We start from the raw sequence: 20295 nt of genomic DNA on the forward strand, positions 1-20295 counted from the left end.
GCCGCGTCCCCTCACCACACACAGGCCAAGTGGAAGGACAGGAGCGCGGATACCAAGCAATACAGCGAGCGACAGCGCCTTCTAGTGGTCAAGAGCACAGACACTCCTTGCCTTTGGGAGTCCTCTGCTGTCTGCCCGTGCAGCCCAGAAAGTGGGGGTGGTAGGGCTACAGCGGGGGGACGGAGAGGGGAAAGGAGCTCTGAAAAAATGTCCCTTTTATTGCATCAAAGCAGGGTTCAAGCTCCCCTCCGGGGAATTTTTTTTTCCACGCATTTTCTGGTCCCCATGTCTCCCTGTGCCTGACTCTGTCTGTCTGCAGCTCGCCCAGCAGCTGCTGTTACAGATACAGTGTCACAGGGCAAGAGAGAGCTAGGAAACACCTGTTTCCAACATGAAAAAGGTGGGGAGAAAGCCCACAACAGGCTTGGAAACTCCTTCCATATATTCTTCTCTCAAGTGGCTTGTAAAATCAAGTAATAAAATCTGAAGTATCATTTTTCAAAAAGATCTCTTTCAGTTTTTACATATTTAGCTGAAAAATGCTTCTAAAGTTTTCTCCTTACATGTTATCCTCCCTCCCCCACTACCCCTACCACTATGTCTGTTGTGCAGGGCAAAAAATTACAGATGGGTCTAATGTTGCAAAAAAAAGTGTCTGAAATGTATTCCCCTTCCAAACCCCAACCTCAGCCCCACAAAATAAAACCTTTGACTGAAATACAGAGTTCTGAATAGGAAAGGGTTTTTAATGTGATTAATTTAGGGTTGGTGTGAAAAATAGGAGATGGGGGATGGGAAAGTTGGTTTCTTTGTGAAAGTAGTATGCTTGGTGTAACTAACCAGACACACTGAACTGAAGGAAGGGGAAAGACAAACTGCTACACGCGCACAAAGTGTTTTGGATGGCCAGCAGCAATGTGCAGTCTGTGTATCAGTAGGGTTGCATACACAGGGCTCCATGATTTCATCAGCAGTTTTACAAGAACCTGCCAAAAGCTGTTATGCCTCAGTGCAATGTGTAGCCTTTTCCTGCCATTTTTTCATAATAAAAGAGGGAGTGAAGCTTTTTTTCCCTCTTCTCTCTCTCTTAAAAAAAAAAAAAAGCCAAATGGATCAGAGAAGAAGAAAAAGAAAAAAAAAAAGCAATAGCCAAAGGGGATGCCAGTGAGGTGTGGCTTGCATTTAAATATCCAATATGTCAATGTAAGGGGAGTGTGTATGTATATAAAGTGCAGTTTGCATCTGATAGCTGGACATATCCAGCTATGAAAGGCAAGAGGAGATCAATGCAAAGGAAAAACAATACTTTTATTCAAAGCAAGGTCAGGCGTTCAAATCAGACACTGTGAGAGGGTAGAGAAGTTACTTGAAGGCAGCCAAGCTCACAGCTGGTTAGTTATATATAATACACACACACATTTTTAAAAAGAGACCAGCAATTTTTTATTGTTTGCACAGACATTCACTATTCTCACTCTCTCACACATACACACACGCTCTCTCTGCTATTGCGATGGCTGAGGTAGGGGGCTTTCTTGGATCTCTGGATTTGGATTTGCATGGATTTTCCTCCTCTCTTGGGAATGTTGCTTTAGCTGATTCTCCTGGTTTTTTGAATGAGAGATTGGGACAGATTGAAGGAAGGCTCCAGAGGGGATCTCCCACTGACTTTGCTCACCTTAAAGGTATCCTCAGGCGGAGGCAGCTTTACTGCAGGACGGGCTTCCATCTGGAAATCTTCCCCAATGGCACGGTGCATGGCACCAGGCAGGACCACAGCAGATTCGGTAAGAAAGGGGCTTATATTCTTTATCACTGATTTTTCCTTATACGTGTGGGAGCTGCTGGGGGATGGGGGGGGGGGGGAATGCAAGGGCGGGGTGTTCCAGTCTCGCTTTTCCACTGATTGCTTAGGGTCTGGTCTGAGTTTCCTGCAGTCCCAGACAAAGCAGGTTGAGGATCCTGAGTTCACCTCCATTTGCCTCCACATTCTTTTTGCGTGTGCCAAATATGCTTTTTGCACTTCTTCCCCCTGCGTTTGAGCAGAAGACAAGCTCCGCATTCTTTGCATTGCTACAGGCGTATCAGGGAATCTTCTCTGCCTGCCTGGTCCGACTGGGGTTCACGGATTCAAATGCCAAATCAAGACTCCCACACTGGGAAGCGGAGGAAGGAGGGGGAGAGATGCAGTGAGGATTCTGGGGAGAGGTCTGTCGTGCCTGAACACAGCCAGGGAAACTGGGGAGGGTGCAAAAGCTTTTGTGGGGGCAGGTTAATCCCTCGGGGTTTCGGTGCCTGGCTCCGAGTCCTTTCCTGGCGGTGAGACAGTAGGTGAGGGCACCTTATCTTGCGGAAAAGTTCCCTGGAGTCGTGCAGAAGAATAGAAAAGTGCCCACGAGTCACCTTGTTAACACTGTTTACAGCCTTAAAATCCCGAACTTGGTTAGCTTCCAAACCACGTGTTTGCCTCTGCTTATTCCTGTTTCTTTTAGACCTTTTATAAAATTCCTCATTGAACCCGATGCAATGCATCCTTGTGATCTCCCCCCCCCCAAAAGTGAGGGGTTAAACCCCTTTTCTCCCCCCCCCTCCAAGTGGGAGAGTTGTCTCCACATCTTCCCCCATCCAAGAAACAGGTGTCTTTTCTCTGCTCAATACACGCGATGGCTCTGAGGCTGCCTGTTTTCTTTATGAACTTGTTCAAAGAGCCCAGCCGCCTGTCTCACATGCAAAACTAATTACACTATTAATATAAATCATCCCTGGAATGGATATAATTAGAATTCTAAACAAATGCGCTCACTCCCCAGAAATTTGGGCATTTTTATTTTCAATTTCCTATTCTACCAGTGCTAAGTCATTCTGCAGGTGCACAAAACCATGATTTTTTTAAAAAAGCAACTTGCTGGCTACTTCAGCTCTTTTCGAACCTCTGAAGCTAAGCATAGCTCGAAAGGCAAAAGAAAGAAGACACAGCACTCTGGGAAAACAAACAAAAACAAACTTTGTGGTTTTTTGCCTTTGCAGAGTTTGTGGGCTAAAGTCTTTTCTTTTGCCTTACTTGCATAGCCATTAAGAATGTCCCCAAAGCAGAATCAGCAGGGCAGAAAGATTTTTTTTTTTGAGAAAATATTTGGTGACCTTAACCTTCAGAAGGAGGAAAAATGAAATGAGAATAGACAGAACATTGCTGATTTACCTAGCATCCAGGGCAAAGATGGAAAAGACTTCAGAGTCTGTATTAGTATCACAGAAACTCACAGATCTCTAATGACTGTTATGTAATCTTTGAAAAATGCATCTCAAGCCACAGGCACAGAAGTACAGTAAGTCTGAACAGAGTTAAGAAAAACTCCTGCTACTTTGGCAAATGGTGCAGGTGTCTGTGTAAACTATCAACAAGTCCCAAGTTGGTGATCTCAATTGTACAGTCAACAGGTTGCAAGAAACATTCTTGTGACTTTTTGTGGCTTGCAATAATTTAACTCCTCACTGAAAGGATTTCTATTCTGTCTTCTAAGCTTTGTTACTCATACATTTTATCTGAGAAATAATAGTTTATGAATATTTTTGTTATTATTGTTTGAAGGCAAGGATTTTGAATTGATTGGAATCAAACAAAAAAACCAAAACCCCTGACTGTGTACTGTACCTTGCATAAACACCAGGTGCAGGTAGCATGTCCTTGCCTAAATCAACAAAAAAGTCATAACCCACAGGTCAGAGTAAGGTAGTAATAGGCTCATGGGGCAAGTGCTCTTTAATTACCTCCCGAAAGACACATACCTTTTCCCCTTCATCTCACAACATGTGATGGGTTCCCATATTAAGAGGAACTGAAAGAAAGTCCTTTGTATCTATTGTATATTTTTTATCTATTTCTGCCACTTTATTGCTACTTTTCTGATCACTTTTTACACATCTTTAGACAAATAAACTATCAGCATCTAATGACAGAACCTCACCCAGTTCCACTTTTTGAAACTTAAGATAAAATAAATTTGTCTCTAAACAAAGTTTGGAAACTGCACATATGAAAATAAGCAAATATGTTTCATTAGTTTTGCAAGGTTAAGATTAAGAGTTAATCATAGTGTGTGTGCAATAAATTGAAACGTTAGCATTCCATAAGTGTTTTACTAGTCAGCATCCAGCTACGTAAACTAGACCAGACGTCAGATATAAAATATTACAGATTTCTCCTTCGGGTTTTTCCCAAAGGCAGCGTAAAATAAATAGTTATTTGTTATAATTGCAGGGCAAGACCCCAGAGGATTACACTGGAATCCTCATGTTCAGATAAAGTTGGACTGAGCTTAGCTGCAACAGAAATGCAAAGTAATAATGTACTGGCACACTGTATTCACCATCTGCATTCAGTAGCCATGAATATTTAAATTCCAATGTAACTGGTCTGGTTTGCATTAGAATTTCATGTACCAATGCATTCCTGAATTTTGCATGCACCAGTCAGAAGACAATGAATTATTACAGAAATAGGCACACTACACAATTCTGGGGAACTGGAAAAGCATGGTGAAAGACCTAGATTATAGCCAAAGATGGGGTTTACTTTAGGGTACTAAGTTTAATGTGGCCAGATTTAGAAACTCCTGAGATTTGGGTGCTAGCTTGACAGGACCCATAGAGTGGGAAGATGCACCCTGACCTCCTAAGCAGATAATTAGATCCACTCCAAGGATAACACTCCGGGACACCACAGCCATGGCATCTATCCAACTGCAGCTGGAATAAGGGGTGGAACTGGACTTGTTATCTATCTTGTAATGTTGGATGGGGTTCAGGAAAAAGTGTACTGTGTCTGCACCATCCTCTGTTGATCCATCCCCAAAGTGCAGAGTCTAAATCTGTACAAGACTTAAAAGTTTTCTTTAAAGTAAGACAACGAAGCAAAATGCTGTCAGAGTAATATGATGGGGAGCTCCTAGCCTCTGGGGGCAAAGGGAGGGAGGCCTAGTGTGGGATTCAAGAGATATGTCCACAGGAAATAAAGACGGTAACAGGGTCATATATATGGAGAATACTGTAGCCTATAGGTTGAAGCACATTCCTCTTTGAATAGGATTAGCTCAGGATCCTGCAGAAAGACTCTCCAGGATTTGTAGAGCAAAGCTAGGTCTCATGTTGGAGAAGTTCCCAGATGTCAGCACAAAACTAATAGCCCTACCTAAAGAATCATAGATGAAACTGGAAGAATTTGAAACCATATCTCAGTTATTACTGGTCTGCCAAGACCTTTTCCTATACCAAAGAAATGGATGATTAGCAGAAATCTGGAAGGGATTTTGAATTGATATCAGTTCCCCAGGAGAAACACTCCTTATGTGAATGCTAGACCTACTGGGGAACTCCTTGCAACCAGGGATCAATTCTCTTCTGACTTATGCCAGTTTTACACTAGTGTTACTCCACTGACTTCAACAAAGTTACAGGTAATCTAATCTATAAGTGTAGCTTTAACGTGGCTTGTGTGGTCACGGCGCAGTGGTGGGAGAGAACTTGCCCAGCGCTCTAAAAAAAAACCCACCTCCACGAGGGGTGTAGCTCCCAGTGCTGGGTGCGCAGCTCCCAGCGCTGGTGACTGTCTACACTGGTGCTTTACAGTGCTGAAACTTGCTGCACTCAAGGGGGGTGTTTTTTCACACCCCTGAGTGAGAAAGTTGCACTGCTGTAAATTTCCAGTGTAGACAAGCCCTGAGAAGAGAATCAGGCTGTCGAAGTTTAGACTGAAGAGTAATAAGGACAGCAAACAGAACTCCCCCAGGCACAGATCTAAAAAGTCTGTATTGAAGTGTTTTTTTTGTTTGTTTTTTTTGAGGGGAAGCTAGTGAAATCTGTAGAGGAAGCTCCTCTGAAGACTTTGACATTCATTCTTTAGTGCACCTGTTCCCAAACAGTTGTTGAGGTTTTTAGCTGAAGCTTTAGGTTTGTAGAGATCAGTACAACATCTGATATTTCTACACCCAGGCACATGGATATAGTTGTGCAAAAAGAGACAGGTGCAGCCAGCTGAACAGTTCCTTAAACATTCATTTAGTAATGTAACAGTGAGTGGGATCTGGCCATTACAAAGGAGGCTAGAAGGATTATTCATCCCTTCAGTGTTTACTTCATCCAGCAATAGTTCTAGTCAAATCTCTCTGAATATTATGTAGAGGGACTCAAAGAGCAAGCAGAATGAATAATCAAGCAACAAAAGAAGAGACAAGTGTTGGAAAAGAAAATCACGTACTTTCATAAACACACCCCACTACAGTTAGAAAGTAAATTCTTGATCTAACCCCAGTGGCCACTCCCTGTGCTGGTGGAGATCAGAGGCATAAAGCTGCAATTTTGTCTAGCAATTGGAGTGAGTTAAGGACAAGATGGATGTCCGCCCACATTTTTTTCAGCCTTCACTCTCTCTCCTGACTTTTGTGGGTTTAAGTTACACTCTTAATGTTATTTCAACATAGTTGTCTTTGGTTCGCTTCTCTAAGTGCCACTCGAATGATCAGAAAAGAAGAATATTACAAGTGACATTGTCAAAAGAGATTGTCATGAGTATACTGGAAGAGAGTTAAGTGCCTGCAAAAATAGAGGTAGACATCTACCCCAGAGTAGGATAAGTATTTGTTTACCCATCCATTTTAGAAAGGAGAAGGAGAGTTTAGTGCATAAGATGCTAGTCTACGACTTGGGAAACTATGGTTTAACTCCCAGCTATGTTATAGTCTTCCTGTTGTACCTTGGACAAGTCACTTAGGCTTTCTGTGCTTCACTTCCCCATCTGTAAAGTGGGGGTAATAGTACATCTCTCACAAGGGTTATGAGGCACTTAGATGCTATGGAAATGGAAATAAGTACTTAAGATAGATTCACGGTTCTCAAACATTTTCAGGCATTTCTCACTCAAATAAAAATTAATTAATCTTACTGGGTGAGAAAGAGGCTCCTAGTTTCTAAGATAGTGCTATATTCCTGTTCCCTTATGTGAGCCTCTCATTCAGACTTTGCCCAGTCAATTTAAAACTCCTCCCCCCACCCTTTTATTTATTAATCCCCTTGGCCTCATGTCCCATCCCAAATGTTGCTGATTGTGAAACTGCAAGAGGATAAATGTACTCAACACAAATGCAATAAACCCCCAAAGTATTGTAAATTGGTGAACTGAATTTGTTGCTTCAGCAACAAAAAAATAGTCTCATTCAGGATGGTCTCTACGTCTAGGAAAGGGATTCTTATGGATTAAAGGTCAATATGTACAATAAGAAAACAAAATGGTGTAGCATATTAGTTAACAGTTATATAGCCCTTTACACCCGGACATCTTAAAGCACTTTGCAAAGGAACAGAGGTTAAGTAACTTGCCCCACGTTACAGAATTAGTGACTTGCAGAGGAAGAAATAGAAGCTAGGCCTCGACTCCCAGTTCACTGGACCGTGCCACCTCCCAGAAAAGATATCAGTAGTGAGCAGAAAACCTCCGCAGTCTAGAGCACAAGCCAGTCTGTGTCCAATGGGCCTTCTAAAAAGGCCCCCCCCCCCGCCCTTGCTGAGTACCAAAGGCCTGTTCTTAAAGAGTCCCCTGTATTGCCCCAGACTGTCTGACTGGGACTTTTGTCTAAGGTAGGAGTTAACTCCCTGCTTGCTAGAAAACAAGTACTGGTAATTTCTGGATCCTGCCACATATCCCTTTGTAGAAAGCACAGAACGTAAGGAAACAATTTGTATTCTTCCATTTTTTTGTACTAGAGTCACAACAGGGTGACTCACTTCACTGGCAGAAGCGAGTCTGGGGTCATAGGAAGGATAGGTTTTCCCAGACGGAATATGGCTGCAGATTTAACCCTCTAGAAAATGTGTGTGCCAATCCATTAAGAACATTTAGGTCAAGATTTTAAAAAACAGAAGTCTACATTTTGGCTCGGAAGTCCACATTTCAGCTCCTAAATAAGTGACTGGTTTCCAAAAGTGCTCAACACCCAGCAGCTCTTGCTGACTTTATTGGAAATTTGATCGGGTCCATGGTATGTTAGTCAGTAGGGTGGAGAGATTAAATTGGGACTACATTCACAGCTAGCACATGTAAAAGAAGGGCACTAAGCTACCTGTCTTATAGCTGCTGGTGGAATAATTCTAACACCACGCAAGTGTCAAGGCACGAGCTGGGAAGTAAAACCAAAAAACAGCTTATCTGTGGGAGCAAAATTTAAGTTAAACTAGGAAGTCTACCTTGTTGCCACTAGTTTAACTGCCAGCATAGCTGAGTGAGAAGGCTACCTACCCTATGATTGAGGGAGTGGAGGGAAAGTGGGACATCTGTCCTATATTTAGCCATACCGTCCTTGTTGTATGAGCGATGCACCTGACATACTGGAAGGTACATTTCCAAAGAGTCAAAAGCAGGTGCGGCTGGAGGGGTGGGTTTCAAGCCACGTGACTCCCAGTAAAGTCATCAGGTGGCAGATGACCAAACTCACCCCACGTGGTGCACTGAGAATTCCGGGGCACACGCACATGAGGAGCCGTGCGAGGTAACGTGAGCGGGGTGGGGGAGGTGTGCTCATCCCGGGCTGGATGTTCTAGGAGCTGTGGTAATAGATTCAGAGCTGTATGAAAGGTTAGAAGGAGGGAGATGTTCGGTCAGTGGAAATCTCTCTCCCATCAGTTTAAACAGAAGCTTGGACTGGGGGAGTGAACACACTCTTCTCTTCCATGCCATAGCTCCCAGTGAATTCGTTGAGATGCCTGCGCACACACATGCACACAGACACAAGTACATAACCAACCTCTGAACTAAGAGAGAGGGAAATCGTCCATAACCCTGCCGTGCCATCCCTGCAAACCTCCAAAGGGTTTTCCGCTGAGCCAGTCCCCTCAGACTGTCCACAAACAGGAAGCATGGTGGGGGTCATCACCACCTAACTTTCAGTGGATAATAAACATTGTTACTATAGAGCCTTCCAGAATGTTAAGGACAGTTATCAGACCAGGCACAAAATATTCACCTGTCCCGTCCTGCAGTGACTGGCAAGGAAGCTAATGATACTTTACTAATAAAGGATTACTCTCCCTGAGGAAGTTAAACTTTGTAAGGCTATAGTAATGCTTCACAGGTGAGGATTTCAGAGTGCAAGTCAGTGGGTTACATTTGTGTGAGCAAGAGGAGAGTCAGGGCCCATAGAACGCCCTGTAAACAAAGAGCTCTTCCAACAGGCAGGGGAAGGCTGATTTATTTTTGTCACTTGTACCTGGTGTCAGTTCTGTTCTCTGAATGATCTGTATTCCTCTTCTTTAGGGATTTTGGAGTTCATTAGCCTGGCGGTGGGGCTGGTTAGTATCCGTGGGGTGGATTCAGGACTCTACCTCGGAATGAATGAGAGAGGAGAGCTGTATGGGTCGGTAAGTTTGAGGTTTTATAATCATTGTAATACTATAAAACTTACACAGTGCCTTCTGAGAGCTGGGCTAGCCTGCGTACTGCCCATATGAGAGTCCAACAGGGTCACCACATAAGCGGCCAGCCTTCCCTAAGGACATGGTCATCTGCAAGCCTGTTACAACCAATCAAATGACTCTGTACTGCACCTGTGGATGTCATGTAGCTCCACACATATCAATTATTCCATTGTTGTCATAGTTGCAACCAAAGTTGAAGTAGAAAAAAGCAGAGAGAGAGACCAACCCAAGCTCTAACAAAACCTGACAAATATTTGGGATAAAGAAAACAGACAAGAACATGATGGGTATAAAGCTTTTATTATTAGCCTTTGTTTGGGAGCTTTGTGTAGCTCACTTGTGGTTCTGCCATTCAGGGATATTGTGGTGATCATAAACTAAAGGCCAGGCAATAAATTATAGCGCACCATCAGGGTGTGTGTTTGTGTTCTCTCATCTGAACAGTGTGTCACTTTGAATGATCTGGGTTCACACAGGAATATATATTTACGTCTGCAGATGCATACATTTATATTATAGCTTTTCAATAATGAAAGCTGTACTTAAAGTTATGGTGGGACTTTCATTATAACTCCTGTGTTCTCATAACCTTCTAAAAAATGCCCCTTTGGCACTGACATTTTCCATGCTTGGTCTCATCCCATTGGAAAATCACTTCAGCCTGTTTAAAACTGATGAAGATGAGAGACTTGTTTTGCTTACCAATAACTCCAAAATAGCTGGAAAATCCCTCCAAACAATGCTTGTAAATGGTTCTTACAGAGGAATCAGGCCTTGGTAGCACTGATTTGGAGACAGGGAAGGATAGAAAGTTCTGTGATTGAAAAATCCTTTGGCACAGACATCAGCTAAGACTTTTAGTGGAAGTTAATGAAGATCCACCCCCTCTGTGACATTCTCATAGTATAGTGTCTCTGCCTGATGAAATAGGCCCCTGGGCTGCTGCAGAATTGAGACTGTAAATGTCTTACTAAAATACACCCAGCACAATCCATCAAAATTAGACTGAGTCTACATCAGAAAACTGCATCAATTTTAACTTAAATCGGGTTTTAAACTGATTAGTTAAACCAGTGCAAATCTCTTTGTGGATGCTCCAGATGATAACCTAACCCCGATTGAAGTCAATGGCAAAATTGCCATTGACTTCAATATGGCCAGGGTTTCAGCCTTTAATTTCAGTTTAAGAGTGTGTTAGTTCAGGAATTGGTTTGAGCTAATCGATTTAACCTAAAGCAAAATAAATCCCCCTCAGGCCTTTTCTACACACACAAATTTGCACTGGTTTAGTTAAAACAATGCAAACCCATGTGTGGACACACTTATATTTCTGTTTAAAAGGAGCTTATTTCAGTGTAATTTAAATCCATTCCTAATCAATTGAACCCAAATTGAAGTAAAGCGCCTTCAAACTGAAACAGGACAACCCAGCTTTTTACACTGATTGAACCAAATCACTTTAGAATCACACCGTACATTAAACTGGTGTAATCCGGATGTACAAACCTTCATAGAAACCCCACACACTACCACTTGCACAAACCCCATTTCTCTTCATGAGGTGTGAACTTCAGAGCCTAAGAGAGATAATTTAAATGCTTCTGTGCATAGGCAATTTCCCCTTTTCCCCCTCACGTCCTTTAAAATACTCCTCGAAATAAAAAACCCCCAAAATTTAAATGCAGAGAGCTACGTGTTAAGTTTACACATTTAAACAGAAAAAAGGCAGTTAAGGGTTAGTAGTAAAATTAATTCACCTATATTGCATATATTTAACTGACTGATAAGCTATTAACTGCATGTCTAAATATATAGGGCATGTGCAATGTAGGCGATACAGGGTGACATGGTGATGCTCAAACCTTAGTCTTGTTTCTCAAAATCAAAACCTGCCACATCATCATTATTATGAACTATTTAAATCATCCTAGTGAGCAAAAGCCTCCATTAGGATTGGGGCCCCATTATTCTAGTCTGCATCCCTGCACATACTCTCTGCTCTGAAGACTTATCTAATTTGAAATAAAATGCACCAAATGAGTATAACAAATAACAGGAGGAAAGATGAGAGCAACAATGATCAGATCACACATTTATGTAGGTTAGTGATGAGCACGACTCAATGGTTCCAAATTACTGGCAGTTTGGGTTGTTGGTTTTTTTCTTTTATAACCTATACATTAATAATTATCTGCTGCCTTCAAGTGTCATAGAATATCAGGGTTGGAAGGGATCTCAGGAGGTCATCTAGTCCAACCCCCTGCTCAAAGCAGGGCCAATCTCCAATTTTTGCCCCAGATCCTTAAATGGCCCCCTCAAGGATTGAACTCACAACCCTGGGTTTAGCAGGCCAATGCTCAAACCACTCCCTTCCCCCTTCAACCTACTGAGCTATCCCTCCCCACTTCAACCTACGCCACCTTAGATGGCTAATTTTTGGTAAGCATCTTGGTGGAAGTGAGGATAGTATATCAATGTCCTTCATGGCATTACACATGCATAGAGTAGGGCAAAAGGGAGAAAGCTTTTTCTCTCGATTGATGTGCCGCATGTTCACAGATTAGGCAGACAGCCCAGAAGGATGGAATGTGCAGTTACACTTGTTGTAAAAGGCATATGCAGAGCCCTCAGGGGGTAATGTCTAGGGAAACGTTGTGAGATCCTGTTGGAGTCTATTGGCATATAAGTACTGAGAAAAATGTTGGTTGAAAAATTTAAACCACACAACAGCAGGGACCCTAAATCTGCATTCTTGTCACTCTTGTTTTCCATTTGGCATTAATTTAATTTTAATTTGAACAACAATTATACCAGGTAACAGAAAGTGAGATTGTACTTCAGGAAGGAGTAGGGCTTGCTTCTGAAAAGAGTTCAGCTACTACCACTCCTATTGAAGTCAGTAGGAGTTGGGTGCTCACCATCTCTTGGTGTCAGAACCTTAAGCTGTACTATTGAAACGTAGGAAACTAACCTGCATTCTGCTTGTTTTGCTTTGAAGTGCTGTACGTGCAATTTTAAAGCAACAGACAGTCCCACAATCAGGCCAGATCAAACTACGAATTCATTAATGTCATGCCACAGAAATGTCAATATAATAGCATATAATCTTAGTTGGTAACAAGAGTTAATTTCAGTACAATATCATTGGAATTTTCCTTTCTGCCACCACAGACCTGTGCATTAGAAAATGTTCTTCATACTGGCCAGGTGGCTGTAACAGCAGTATCATCAAGCCCAAATGTTAAAAAACATGAGAATTTAAAACAAATAATACATAAAATATTTTTGTATTAATTTTATTTGGCTTCAGGGTACAACTCAGGTCACATTTGCAAGCTTTTTTGTGCAATCATGAAGGACTAGAAACTTTCTTTAAAAAAAATAATAAAAAGAAGGTGAAAACAGATTCTCTTGAAATCATAGGATTCCAAGAGCTAGGGCTTTAAGAAAAACACCAACTATTGGAAGAGGCGTCAACATTTTGACCAGGATTCCCTTATTAAAAGGTATAACAGTATTCTACAGTAAAGGCCCATTAAATGATATCTTGTACTGGCGTTAGGGCCATATTTTGGGACGTTGCTGTAGAATAGTCTAGTGTTTTTGTAAGGGTTCAGTAGGGAAGTCATTTTTCTCTGTGCTAATTTTGCATATATTTGTGTGTGTGAATTTAACAGCCCCAAAGATCAAAGCCATCTACTCCCTCAGTGCTTTCATTTTTTCTCCATTTAATAAATCTGTATGTTGCTAAATGTAGAAGGTTAATTGCAAATCTTTTCTGTGACAGATCTAACCTGCCCTTTTGCAGTTAGCAATATACTACTCTCCATGCAACGCTGTCAACTTGGTGCATGTCCCTTTCACGTTGTTTAACGTCAATGCCAGCAGCCAAAAGCCCCAATATGCAGTTATGGCAGACAGAGATCAATGGGAGAGAGGGAGGCCGCAGATGTCCCCTATGTCCCAGTCACTCCAGTGACTCTGTGTCACCTGAGAATTTCCCTGTGCTGAGATGATCCTCCGATGGCTGATTACACTGGCTCCATGCCCAGACTAGAACAGCCTCCCAGTAGGAGTTGTGGGGGCAAACAACTTAAATAGTTTTAAGAGAGAGCTGGACAAATTTATGAGTGCAATTGCATGATGGGATTGCTTGTGATGATGGGGCAGAGGCTCAGCAGTTCTAGGGCTCACTTCCAGTTTACCTCTTATGTTCCTAAACCTCATGCTTCAGGGTTTTAGTGGACCACCAGCAGGAGTCAGGAAGGCATTCCCCCAATGTATTCTGGGAGGTTTTTTTTGTTTTTGTTTTTTTTAAATCTCCTTCCTCTGAAGCATCAGGATGGCCACAGCTGGAGATAGGACACTGGAAGGGAGGACCGGGGCTCTGAGGTGACACCGAGTATTCGTGCTCTCAGGTGCTTAGCTGGCTATTTCTTGCTCCCTGTCTAACTCAGGGGTAGTCAAATAGGCAGACCGCAGGCCAAATCTGGAGTGCCACATTCTTTTGAACGGACCCCAAAATCTTTTTATTTACTTATTTTTTCTATTATTATTTTCTCTGGAGTCTGGATCTTGACTATACCTTGAGCAAGAAATTTGGACCTTTACAAAAAAATAATTGACTACCCCAGGTCTAACTGATCAGCATATGTGGCGTTGGGAGGAATTTCCCCCAGGTCAGATTGGCAGTGACCTTTGGGGGGAGGGGGTTGCTTCCTGCACCAAGTGGGTACAAGTCACTTGCCAGGATTATCTGGGTATATCTCACTTAATCATTTCCCTGGGACCTCAGTCCCTGTTATTCTCTGCCTGGGGCACAGAACACTCTAGTCTCCTGTGGGCTGTAATACTTTGGTCACATTTCGATTGTTGGGTTTAATGTGCAGGTGCTGGTAGTGGACTGTGATATAGAGGAGGTTCAGACTAAAGGATCAAGTGGTGCCTTCTGGCCTTTGACCCTATGACTAAGAGTTGGCTGCCAGTGTGGGCACACAGCAGCCACACTGTGCTCCGGGATCTGGGCCCCAGTTCCCATTACAAACCATTATCGGTTGGTGTCCTGGCTGTAGGACAATAATATGCCGCTGAGCACAAAGACCTTTTTCCATTACGCTTATGGCCTCAGACCACAGTTCTCTGGCTTTTCCAGAGATTATAGTCCTTTCATTATTGTATTTTATATGGTTGTGTGCTCTGAGAGTTCAAAGTGCATTTCAGGGTTATTTAAACCTTTGAAATTAACTGCCCCCTTTTCCACTTTTAATCGCTGGTCAGCTAGAAGTATCTGTACATTTGACAAGTCTTGTGCTTAAGGTGACAGGCAAAATCTGATCTCCTTGTAGCAGCCCTTAATGCTGTGTATCATGCAGCATACAAAGCACAGTGATACCATCTTAGGCCTGAACCTTTCCCTGTGTTAATTAAAGATGTAGCCAAGCTGCAACATTCAAATACAGATCTCAAACACTCCTTATTCCACGGGTGTTCAGGTTTTGAGTTTTGGTTCAGCCTATTTTTAAAACAGCAAAATTCAGATCCAGATCTCAGGTTGGATTTTGCTGCCTTCCCTCTCAAAGTTCAAGGGTATTTGAATTGGGGCTTTTATGATATTGGGCTTAGCTCTAGAATTAATGAATGGGAAATGAAGCATGTTGCAAGGGTGCACTTTACAGTCAGCAGCAGCCAGCCTTAGGGGAGCCAAAATTAGGAAGCCAAGAAAGTTCAGGAAATTGAGGTGCAAGATGAGGAGGAAATGGAATCTATAAAGCATTACAAGTATAAAGTTCATGCGTGTGCCTTTTCTCTCCTTCTCGTCACTCCCCAACACAGAAGAAACTTACGAGGGAGTGCGTTTTCCGAGAGCAGTTTGAAGAAAACTGGTACAACACCTATGCCTCGACCCTCTACAAACATTCCGACTCTGAGAGACAGTATTATGTGGCTTTGAACAAGGACGGCTCACCGCGTGAAGGATACAGGACTAAGAGACACCAGAAGTTCACTCATTTTTTACCCAGACCCGTGGACCCTGCTAAAATACCTGCAATGTACAGAGACCTTTTTCACTATAGGTGATATTTCCTGCCGCTGTCCAATCAATGTACATACTTGGGTTCCAAGCTTTTTCCTGGAGCACTATATTAATAGTCATTCCATCATTCCTATAAACTTAGATAACATAGAAAAGCACTTACCTTGAATTCAACACTGCCGTTCCTCATTGTTTAAAGTGTATATCAAAGCTGGGTTATTTGTGGGGGTGGGGGATAGGGTATGGGGAGGGAGCCCTCCATATAATCTTTCATTTTCATTCACTGTCTTTACCTGGAGGTTATGAAAGAGGTGGAATATTCACATACAATGATGATTCAAAACAAAAAAACCAAATGACCCACAACAACTTGATTACAGGAAAGAAAAAGACCACAGAACTGATACAGATGCTGCTGGTAAGCTTGGAATGGTTACGTTTTAAGAAGATGCCCTTCAAATGGTACCCTGCTGAAGTGGCCCTGGAATTTGCAACATGGATTATTATGGACTGGTCTTGATGTGTGTTTTTTTTCCTGCTGTTGAGGGTGGGAGTGAGGGTGGGAAACATTATTAAGATGTAAGCATGGATACTGTGCATAAGGACAAAACTATTTATAAAATGTATATGATATTTATTTTATATATTTATTTATTTCAAAATAATTTTATTTTTAATGAGAGATGTTATGACCGGATTTTCATCAGGAAGAATAAGGTCCTACTGAAACAGGAAAAAAAAGAGTTTTAAGAGCTTATTGGCAATAAAGTTGTCTTTATATTGTGGATTTCTCACTAACTTTGTTTTGTTTACTTACCATGAGAACGAACAGTACAGTGTTTTGGGTTGAGGTGGAGGCAAACAAACCATGAGAACCTTGTGACGGGCAGCACAAATCCATAAAACCCAGCGCTAGTGAAAGGTGGCACTCAAAGGCAGCACCTGATCAGGTCAAGATAAAGTTTTGTTGGGGCAAAACTCCCAGTGAATTCAGTGGAGCCAGGATTTCACTCAGACATTTCTCAGTTGCAGTAATATAGGCAAAATAAAACGATACACTGGGAAAGATTTAGCTCCAGAAAGACTTCCAGCAGAGGCACAAGGATGAGGAGCTCTCATTCATAACTGAAGTTAAGGCGATACGATGTTCAACACATCTTTACCACTTTTAGTATTTTAGCACTCACTGCTTTGTGTCTTCAAAGTACTTTACAAATGTTAACTAACCACTGCTGCAGGATAGCAAAGAGCTTGAAGGAATTCAAAGGAGTTTGAACACATATGCAGTATTTACCCATGTAGTGTTAATGAGACTCCGGTACACATGACAGGATTAAGGAGTGATTACAGGTCCATTCTAAAAACTAAATAGAACATTGAGCAACAACCTTTCTGACTAACAAACCAGCCCAGCGCTAATGCTGCAAAAAAATAGTCAAACATGAGCACAGGCAGAGGCATTGCAGAGAGAAAACACATAGCAAAACCTAAAACAGTCATTCCAGAGTATTTCGAAACATTCACCTTATCATAGTAATGACAATTTCAGCAACAGGCATTGCTGGAAGAATAACCTGTGTCCGGCGTTAACATCTCAAGAAATGGGCAGCTCCTTCCCAGTCAACCTTCATTGCTACTGCTAAAAGGCCCTAATTCTGGGAAGCACTGGAGCACATGCTATTCTGACATGCTTTCCTGAATCAGTGCCAACTCTGAAGGGTGCCCTCTGTGAAAACTGCCTTATGGGATGCTTTGTTAATTTTATCCCATCGATTCCATGTCAAATGTGCTCAGTCTTCAAGTTAAGACACTGATTTAGCACAGCACTTAACTGTGATTAAATGCTGCACTGAAGAGAGCTGAACTTATTGGCTCATGGGCTAAAAGGTGGTTTTTCTACCTGCTAGACCCGCAAACTCAGCCTTAGCTCTGGAAAATTAAGTTGGTCTCTCTCTAGCTCTTGTCCCCCACCCGCACTATTACTGATAAAAGTTTTACAGTACAAATTGCCCAGTGTCTTCTAAGCCCTTGATAACACCTGTGCTGTATTATACCCTCAATTGATGGAGAGTAAATTAACAAATTCTGCTGATTAAGCTCAAGATTCCAGCTCCCTTTCTCTTCAGTTGTATGGCCTCTATAGGGCTAACAGTCCAATTGATATTCTGACATTGACATCGGCAAGTTTGACTCTGAATACACATAGGGAGCAGGTCTGTTGAATAAGAATGTGCCGTTTTTACATGGTCACTTTGTAGAGTTCACCTGCACTTTAAATCCAAAGAGCTAATAATGTCTGAGACACTTATGTCTCCATATGTAAAAGAAAATCAAGACCTGTAGCTTTAAAAATGTTTTGCTTGCAACCTCATCTTTTAGTGTTGTTTTTCAGTTTTGCCTTTAAGGAGCTGTATGAATAGCTGTGGGGAAGCACAAACTCTTGTAGGTCTTAGCCCGCCACCCTTACTTGATTCCCATGTTAGTTTTACCAAAATAAGGATGGTCAGATCAGCTGCTTCATGTGTATTATATTGTTAACACAGCTCTGTCTGATGCACACAGGTTTTTTATCTAGTATCATTTCCCCTTCTTGACAATCTTGCCAGTTCCTTGCAACAGTACTCTGCTCTCCCAAACATTTCTGTCCTTGCAGCTGAGTGTACGCAATGCAACCACCACTACGGACAGCAGACTTCAAGTGGCAAGGTAAAGATTGAAAGAGCTTTACCCGAATGAGCTAGACATGAAGGAATTTAATCCAGTGTTTGAAATAAAATGTTTTTTTCCTTTATTCTCTGAGTCATCACTGAAACATCTAAGTCTCAGTACCTATATCAGAAGTCAGAGTCAGGCTCATTTATGAAAAGTGTAATAGAATGGACCTTTTACACTTGTAAATGTGTTGGAAATGCTAGTATTTTACATTGTGTCAGTAGTTCCTATAGCTTGTAGTCCTTTTCACAAGAATTGCAGATGGACTCTGAAATCAGTACAGTAGAGCAGCATGAAAGGCATTGGGTGAAATGTTTTTCCTACAATCATATAATTTCCATAATGAAAATTCCACACACCAATTGCACTGACAGACGAGTTCCAAGGCTGCTGTGTAGCCCCTGGTCCACAGGAAAAAATGTTCGCAATGCTTCAACTTGAAACTTGTTTTGAATTAGTGAAAGAAAAACTAAATGTATATTGTATTTTGGTTGTTTATATTGTTTCCTTATGTTGAAAGTTTAAATTTCTCATCTTAAAATCTCTCTGTAAAGTAAGGCAGCTGGGTGGATGTCATCAGATGGGGGCTCCTTTCTCACTGCTCCATTTGAGCAAAGTCCTGAGGAAACCCACCTGGACAGTTACAGGTGCTAGAGATAAACCTTAAAGAGATTATTCCTGCCCAAGAGAGCTTCAGTATCAAGTGCCTCCCCCAACTAATGCTATTTTGCATGTAGAGCACAGCAGATTTGAAAATATTATAGTACCATGTAAGGAAAATGCTGTATTTTACATTTACAGGAGCAAATGTTGGCACAGAGAGGTTAAAGTACTTGTTCAGTCACCCAGGAAGTAACAATTCCCAGTTCTGTTCCCTAATCACAAGACCACCCGCCCTTCTGCACCAATTTAGCCTGACTTGGTTCAAAGGGAGCTGTATTTCAGAGGGTAGGGCTCTTCCCTGTAGGCTAGGGAGTGATGGAAGAGCCAACCTTGCAGTCACAGTAGCCCCTGTTGCTGTTCTCCTTCTGCTTCCTAGGGGACATCCATCCAGTAGATTCATATAGCTAGGCTCCATAGCACCCAGAGAATACAGACCCACTGCCTAGGCTCCAGAAAAATCTGCCTTCTAACCCTAACCTGTGTAGTACAAAGGCACCAGTTCCATTGAGTGGGGGGCTGCACATTACCCTAACACTGTTGCTAATTTCTCTAGAATCCTTAATTCTAGATTCACATGAATAGATCTTACACTGTTCCCTTGCACTTCTGCCTCTCATGCATTTTAGCACCCCTCTGAAAAAACAGTTGACTTCCCCTTTTTCAGCTAATCACTGAAGAGCTGGACTTTTCACTGTACAGCTGTCTTGAGGTTTTAAACTCCTCACATTAGGTGATTTGGTCTAACCATACTGACTGACTCTTCGGCAGGCACAAGTAGTAATGGCTGAGGTGGTCCTGGGTGGGGGAAAAATAATAGGACTGAAAGAAGGGAAAGTCTGTGCATGGTATTGCAATTATTTCAACTCCAAGTCTGATCTGCTTCAGTACAGTTTAGGAATAAATTAATCCTGATGTCAAGCAAAGTCAACTCCAAGGAGTGTGGAACTATTGAGGTCACAGGATATATCATGAGCAGAAGAATGGGGATGATGTGAACCATATAAATACTTATATGCATGTAGCTGTGTCGGTTCCAGGATATTAGAGACAAGGTGGGTGAGGTAATGTGTTTTATTGGACCAACTAGCTCCTATGCTAACTACTTAAGCTAAACAATCTGTTCCACCTTGCATTTTGCTTTGGCTGGGAGTTGCTTTCCCAGACCTTAAGAAGAGCTCTGTGTGGCTTGAAAGCTCGTCTCTCTCACCAACAGAAGTTGGTTCAATAAAAGATATTACCTCACCCACCTTGTCTCTCATATAAATACTTATTATCATAGCACCTAGGAATCCCAGTTACGGACCAGGACACCTTTGTGCTAGGCACTGAACACACACAGAAAAAAGGACTTACAATCTAAATATAACACAAGAGACAGCCATGGCTACCTACAGGTGGTGGAGTACAAGGAAACAATGAGACAA

General features: G+C 42.1%; 1 protein-coding gene across 1 annotated transcript; it reads left to right on the top strand.

Moving 5' to 3' along the window:
* The first annotated feature begins 774 nt into the window (after positions 1–774).
* Positions 775–15672, top strand: FGF16 (fibroblast growth factor 16). The gene is made up of 3 exons (XM_074963153.1): positions 775–1787; positions 9302–9405; positions 15295–15672. The coding sequence occupies exons 1-3, from the start codon at positions 1514–1516 to the stop codon at positions 15538–15540; spliced, it is 624 nt and encodes a 207-aa protein (XP_074819254.1). The 5' UTR covers positions 775–1513; the 3' UTR covers positions 15541–15672.
* The last annotated feature ends 4623 nt before the right edge of the window (positions 15673–20295 follow it).

This window comes from Natator depressus, chromosome 9, assembly GCF_965152275.1.
Source record: "Natator depressus isolate rNatDep1 chromosome 9, rNatDep2.hap1, whole genome shotgun sequence".
In the NCBI taxonomy this organism is placed as follows: Eukaryota; Metazoa; Chordata; order Testudines; family Cheloniidae; genus Natator; species Natator depressus.